The sequence below is a fragment of the Neocloeon triangulifer genome, unplaced genomic scaffold (assembly GCF_031216515.1).
Source record: "Neocloeon triangulifer isolate White Clay Creek 2 clone unplaced genomic scaffold, ASM3121651v1 ptg000014l, whole genome shotgun sequence".
Lineage (NCBI taxonomy): Eukaryota > Metazoa > Arthropoda > Insecta > Ephemeroptera > Baetidae > Neocloeon > Neocloeon triangulifer.
Genome location: NW_026775556.1, coordinates 5033712 through 5040840, shown reverse-complemented (window position 1 = coordinate 5040840; position 7129 = coordinate 5033712). Strand labels below are relative to the sequence as shown.

General features: G+C 39.1%; 3 protein-coding genes across 3 annotated transcripts; 1 reads left to right on the top strand and 2 right to left on the bottom strand.

Moving 5' to 3' along the window:
• The first annotated feature begins 171 nt into the window (after positions 1-171).
• LOC132200439 (protein yellow-like) lies at positions 172-3575 on the top strand. The gene is made up of 4 exons (XM_059625903.1): positions 172-327; positions 1297-1749; positions 2291-2752; positions 3118-3575. The coding sequence occupies exons 2-4, from the start codon at positions 1309-1311 to the stop codon at positions 3496-3498; spliced, it is 1284 nt and encodes a 427-aa protein (XP_059481886.1). The 5' UTR covers positions 172-327; positions 1297-1308; the 3' UTR covers positions 3499-3575.
• LOC132200441 (uncharacterized) lies at positions 3576-5764 on the bottom strand. Its single transcript, XM_059625906.1, has 3 exons — positions 5625-5764; positions 4520-4914; positions 3576-4139 (listed from the first exon to the last, which is right to left on the bottom strand). The coding sequence occupies exons 2-3, from the start codon at positions 4870-4872 to the stop codon at positions 3674-3676; spliced, it is 819 nt and encodes a 272-aa protein (XP_059481889.1). The 5' UTR covers positions 4873-4914; positions 5625-5764; the 3' UTR covers positions 3576-3673.
• Positions 5128-7018, bottom strand: LOC132200440 (uncharacterized). Its single transcript, XM_059625905.1, has 5 exons — positions 6750-7018; positions 6287-6696; positions 6044-6237; positions 5828-5984; positions 5128-5769 (listed from the first exon to the last, which is right to left on the bottom strand). The coding sequence occupies exons 1-5, from the start codon at positions 6880-6882 to the stop codon at positions 5665-5667; spliced, it is 999 nt and encodes a 332-aa protein (XP_059481888.1). The 5' UTR covers positions 6883-7018; the 3' UTR covers positions 5128-5664.
• Positions 7019-7129: the final 111 nt, after the last annotated feature.

Here is a 7129-nt window from a genome sequence, read left to right as displayed (position 1 = left end):
ATAGATAATCTTTCTGATTAATTCACCTCTCTAAAATAGGATAAAAATTTTCTTTTGACCGCTGTCACGGCCAATAATTTATATTTTATTTTCAAAAAAGTTTCCTGGTTCGAAGGCAACCGGTCAAAAATAATAATAAATGTAAAAGATTAGATGCGCATCGCGGCTGGCCGGCCGACAGTTTAAATGAGATGAGCCACCGCTGGTTTGAGAACCAAGGTCGATGCGAATCTCCTGGAGCCCCCACCTTCCGCTCGGCGTTGCTATATTAAGGAGAAAGTACATGTTGTTTGGCTTTTATTGCCGGTAGGACGCCGACCGAGCAAGGTACGTAATCTCTGATTGTGTTTGGATAATATCACACACCTATGTCAGTAATGGTCATTACTATTCATCGATTGCACCTGCTGCATATGTCATGACACAGATATAGGTGCGCGAAATTATCCAAGCGGAATAATCGTGACTAGCTTCGTTTCCCGTTTAGAAAATGCAACGTTGGAAAAAAATTGAATACTTTTTGTTCAATTATTTCATGAAAGCAGTTGAATTATTTTAGCTTCACAAATCTAGTTCCCTCTGGTTTTATATTGATATCGGAACAAGTTTTTAATTGCAAAGTAGACTACTTGCCCACTTTCTTTTATGACACATCAAACTTTCAGTTTCATTGGAAACTTATTCAAATAGCTTGCAACTGCCTTAAGGGTTGTAGCAAACTAATAAACGCATTTTAATTGATAAATTTAGAATGAAAGTGCCAAATTTCTTTTTTTACGATAAATTACAGGAAAAGTTCCTAAGGTTATTTTATATTATACCTATTGTTTGGTTTTTTTTAATTCTTTTAACAATTTGTTGTTTATATACTTGCAATTTGTTCTAACTGCGCCAAATAGATTTTTTTTTTAAACTTTCTCCCAATTTACATTTTTGAGCTGAGCCTTCAGCTTAAAACAGCAAAACCAGTTAAAGTGAAAATTTATTGAGAATTCACAACTCGAAAGTGAAGTTGCTTTCAAATTTCATTAAAATTTGCACACGTTTTGGTCTAGCGCCTGCGGGAATTGAGGTTAGGCAAAAAATATACCCAAATGTCGAGCTGGTTGCATAAATCAAAAGTTTTAAGGGAACTTCACATAGTTTTATTATTCATTTTTTTTTTTTAATAATTTTTGAAAGGAAAATCGATCAAAATACTTAAAAAATTACTGATTTTTCTCAAAAAATAATCTAGAAAAGTTGATAAGAGAGACACGTTCATAATTTTTTTTTTAATCTCCTCATTATATATAGGAGAAAACGAAAATGCGTTTTCTGTGGGCACTTTGCGTGATGGCCTTAGCGCCAGGAGCGCTGGCCGAGCTTCAGGAGGTGTTTGCCTGGAAGCAGGTCGACTTCAACTTCTCCAACAACTCGGTGAGGGAAGAGGCGCTCAAGTCAGGCACCTACGACCCCAAGCAGGCGCTGCCGCTGGGCATCGCCTACTACGAGGGCCGCGTGTTCATCTCGCTACCAAAGTGGAAGGCTGGAACCCCAGCCACCCTGACCACCGTTCCCTTCGATGCCGCCAAAAATACCGCCTCCTCCTCGCCCCTCCTCAACCCCTACCCCAACTGGTCTTGGCACCAGCGTCCTGAAGGTGACTGCGACGGACTCACCTCCGTCTTCAGAATGGAGGTGGACCAGTGCGGCCGCCTCTGGGTTCTCGACTCTGGCTTGGAAAAAGTTGCCCTCGGAGGCAAGCAGGTAAATGTTTGAAATTAAATAAAATACATGCACATCCTTAATTTAAAATTGAAAGAAAATAATATATTAAGTTTTGATTAAGATTTCACTTTTTCTCAAAATAATTTAACTGCATTACTTTTTTGTTGTCAAATTGCTTTTAAAGAATAAAATTAGAACATGAATTTTGAAAATATTTGAGGAAATGTAATAGTTTTATTTTTATCAAGAATTGCAGTTTAAAATTAATATTAATATTAAAGGAACTAAACTGAACAAGCCTGGAAAAACCGCCGCTCTAAAATAAAAAATTAAGATTTCAAAATTTAATATAATTTATTTATTAATCTACGTAAATATCTTTAAAAATTAAATTTATAATTTTTTTTTATCTTATTTTGCGAATTATATTTTGAAGATTATAGTTAAGTCATAAATATCTTTTATTTAAAATTAATTCTATTAAATAAAATAATTATAAAAAAAATACGATTTTTATTATAAAAATGGGCTCTCTTTCGAATATTAAAGAAAATGGTTCTATTTATTTTTATTTTTTTAGGTTTGCCCACCCCAACTTTTGATCTTCGACCTCAAGTCTGACACCCTGCTGCGTCGCTACCGCTTCCCGAAAACTTCGCTGAAGGATAACTCGTTCCTCACCGGGCTGACCCTGGACGTGTCCGGCGATCAGTGCAACAGTGAACAGGACGACGCGTTTGCCTACATCGCCGACGTGTGGGCGTTCGGCATGATCGCCTACTCATTCAAGGACGACCGTTCGTACAGGGTGGAACATCCGTACTTCCTGCCGGACCCGCTCGCCTGCGAATTCAACGCTGGCGGCATCGACTTCAAGTGGATCGACGGACTATTCGGAATGGCCCTGACCCCCTTGGACAAGAACAACCCTCTCAACCGCACCCTCTACTTCCACCCCATGAGCAGCTTCCACGAGTTTTCCGTTCCGACTCACATCCTCCGCAATGAGACTGCCGCTGGCGAACCCGGGGATGCTTTCAAGGTGAGATAATTTTTTATAATGACAATTATTAAAAAAATTATTTAGATGGTTAATTTTTTTAAACCATATATATATTTAACTTCATTGGTATATTGCGACGTAAATTGAAATTCAAAGGAAAGCGTTATTTAAAAACATATTTATAAACTTCTCAAAATGAAACATTACAGATCTCAGCTCATTATTATCATAAAGAAATAAAATAATTTTTGTTTGATGAATTTGAAGGAAATATTGTTTACAGTTTGAAAAAAATGATATCTTTAAATTTTTAAGGAAAAATGAATTTCTTTTGATTTTTGCTTTCATTAATTTAACTAAAAACATTTGGAATTTTCATAAATTTAAAAATTTTCCAATTGCAGGTTCTCGCTGAGCGACGTGGTCGCAAACTGTCTCAGGCCTCTGCGTCAGCCATGTCCAAGGAAGGCATCCTTCTGTACAACCTCGTGTCCCGGAACGCCATCGGCTGCTGGAACACCCACCAACCGCACTACGAAGGTCTCTGCGGTACCCTGTACCAGGACGACGAAAAACTCTCGCTGCCCAACGACCTGACCATCGACGACAATAACGTGTGGGTCTTGTCGGACAGGCTGCACAAGTACCTGTACAAAGAGCTCAGCCCCGAAGAGGTCAACTTCAGAGTGCTCAGGGGAGACATCATCAAGGACGTCAAGGGAACCTCCTGCGACCCTGAGTACATCCCCAAGCCTGAAGAACTGCAGCCCAAATGCGTACCTTGAGAGTCTGATTAAAAATTTGAGCTGAAAAATTGCGTAAAAAAACAAATTTTCAAATAAATATAAAACAAGATAAAAAATTGATCGTGTTTCATTTTTAATGTTGATTCAGGGATAATAATATACAATAAATTAATGAAATTGTAAGAAGTTGTTTTAAAATTAATATAAAAGTCTTTTATCGTCGTGAGCAACAAATTCTTGATCCACGAAGAGCTTCAATGAAGCAAATGACCGCCCCCATAATGAACGTCACCGCTGAAAACCAAATTGCAACAATGGCCATTTGCAGAGCAACGCCCGTGTTAATGAAGTTGGCCGAGTAGCGCTCTTTGATGGGCAGCAGGTAGTCCATGAAGTCAAAAACTGCCTGGCAGGACAGCCGGTCTTTGATGAGGGCGGCCATGTATCCGTCAGCGGACAGGGTCTCGATCAGGTTCTCGCGGTACTGCTGACATGACTGGACGGTGCCGATGGTGATAGTGACCGCCGACGCCAGGCTCAGGGCGCCGACCACCATGACCACAAAGAAGACGGTCAGCCAGGTCACGATTCTGACCACGGAGGGCTTCTGCACCACCTCCACCCTGTGGACAGTTTCGGCAAACCCTGGGATGTCGTCTTGGGCGTTCACTGGACGTCGTCTGAAATGAAATTAGCTAATAAAAATTTAGAAGATCATAAAAACCAATAATATTGATTTCATAAAAAAAAAAAAAATAGAAGTGTTCAATTATGACGCGATTTAATTAATTTTTTTCATACTAAATAAAATAATTTTATAGAGAATTGGAAACAAATGTATAAAGAGGACAAAATCATGATATTAAAAAAAGCCCTGCATGAAAATTATAACACGAAAGAGACACTATTTCTATAATATACATATAAAACAATCCAATCCTCCACATAAAGCAAATTTAAAGGAAAAAATAAAAAATATGATCTACTTAAACCATTAAATCTGCATTAAATTAATTAATTTTAAAATTTTCGATTCAACAAAAAAAAATTGCGAGTTTACCTGTATCTCTTTGGCTTTGGTGCTTTGTTGAGGACAAATGCCACCCTGTACCAGTGCCAGACGGCCATGATAATGCCGACCGCAATGCCAGGTATGCAGGAAAACTCGACGAAGTGACAAATCCGCGTGTCACCGCCGATGAGCAGCCGAGTCGAGCTTTCGGTGAACAAGAGGCAGCCACAGTGGCGTTGGTCCGAATTGGGGTGGCCCTCGCACTCGTCCAGCGTGAAGTGCCAGTAGCCGAACGAGACGGCCGTGCAGATGAGCCCGATTATGGAAAAGCAGGCGCCCAGGGCGTAAACGTAAATCAGACGGCGCTCAGCGCGCAGAACCGGCGCCCGCGGATTCTCCATGCTCGCTGCCTGGACGCGACTCTCGGTCTCAGCAACACCTGACTAATCGGACAGGGTGTGCGTCTGATAAGATAAGACAAGGCGCTAAAACGCTCGGCTACGTTATCGCCTTTGTTTATCACGGAATTGACTAACATATTTTCAAAACGTGAGTAATTCTTTGTATTATTGTTCTTGGAAAAATACTCAATTATTCTGCGCGTCTTGACGGTTAATCTTTCAATTATTTGTGAGTAAAATTAAAAACATTGAAGATTCGATCCATTTTGCTTTAATTTCAATAAAAATAATCAGTCAATTTATATATATAAAAAAAAACATGTCATTCTATAACCCTGAATCGGCAAATGTCTCAAAGGGACATAATCAATGGCCAGCTCATTTAATTTGGAGCACATAGTGCTCAATCATTATCAAATTTGTTTCACAATAATAAAATGTAGCATCGTTCAGTTTTAGAATTTTCAGTTTCATGGAAATAGTAAATATTTTTGTTTTATCTTCTCTCAATTCTTGAAATAAACCAAAATTTAATCAAATTAACTAGAGATGAATTAATAATATTATTTCCAATTAATTAAAATTTTTTGTTTTATGATATTTTTGTAATCACATTCATTTTAAATGTGGATAAAATTTTTGGCATTTAATTCATTTTCATTTACGTAGATTTTGGGGAATTATAAAATTATGGTAGACACAAAACTCTTAATAAATTATTATGATAACAAATTAACTTAAATAAAAATTACCTGCACTGACAATGAACAGGATTGTTAAGGCAAATTACAGTCACGTGAGGCCAACTCTGCTGAGGTGGTCGACTTCAATCGAAAGGCACAATTGACAGATACTCCTCAAGAACACCGCCATTACTTCTGTGTTGGAAATAAGGAACTGAAAATATTAATATGAAAATTTAGAATCCCTAACTTCAATATTGTGAAAAATCTACCTTGCCAGAGTTGTGGAGGATAATGCCCTGGAGTTTGAATTTGATCAGTGAACATCTGGACAGATTCATTTTGGAGTTTTCTCTCATTCCCAAATAAAAATTTTCAAACAATGCCTGAGATCTCCGCTGCAATTCTTCCTCGTTGCTAGTTTTTAATCTGAAAATTAAATACCATTCAAATTATTGGTCAACACAATTTTTTGATAATATTGTTACATTCTCTGGAGGTCTTTGAAGTTTTCAGCAAGGAGGGCAAGCTCCGCAATCTCGTCATTTTTGAAGTTGGGAGCGGTGACCCCTAAAACGATTGTTGGCTTGTCTTCCGTAGAGACTGTCAGGCACTTAACTAAAATCTGCTCCATGTACTCTGAACAAAACTCGAACGGCCGCACGATGCAGTCAAACAAAACCTAAAAATTTTTTTTAATGCTGTGTACAGTTTTTTCCTTAAAAAATTACCTCTAGAGTCGAATTGATTGACGACACAATTGAATTCGTGCCTTTGAAACTGAGTAAAACAGGCAGTTGTGCTGCATATTTATACGCCTTGTCTCTGCCTCTGCTGATGAGGTAGCCCAGGTAGACTGACTTTGCGTCCTCCACTCGATAGACCTCGTCGTTATCCTCTTCTGTCGGAGGTGTGACCACCACTTCGATGCAAATCGTGTCTTCGTCATGTCTCGTTTCTGCCAGCCCTTTTCTCAATTCAAAGATCGCGTCGACTTTGTACGTTGCACCAGTCCTGGACGCTAAAACACCCCTGATGCGTTCCCTGATGGTTTTCTTGTAACTCTTGATGGCCACCTCTCGCACGTCCAAGTTATGCAGCCGAGACACGGTGAAAATTTTCCCGTTCCGCTTAGTGTATTCTACCGACAATGGATTTATCAGAAACTTGCTGATTTCACAACTTAAAATTTACCTGACAGATTTTTAAACCTTTCTTCGATTTTACTTTTCTTGTTTTGACGTCGTCGTCCAACAGAAGGGGGCGATTCATCCGACGGATCGTCAGTCCCCGCTGATCCGCCACTCGATCTGTCGCTGCTGCTCATTTTCCGAAATTTTTGCTTCCGTGCTTCACTCAATTTCAGGTCAAATTCGTCAAATTTTGGATTAAAAACTTAAAAACTGAGCGGCGAATCAGTTGGTTGGCGCCAAACAAGTTTGTTTTTGTTTGTTATTGCTGTGTTCCTGTGGCGCTGCAGTCGCGTCCAGGTCCAGGATTTGTTATTCGTTCATTTCGTTCCTTGTTCAAATTTCAAACCAAAATGAACCAATGACCAAGCCGACCAAGCAGGC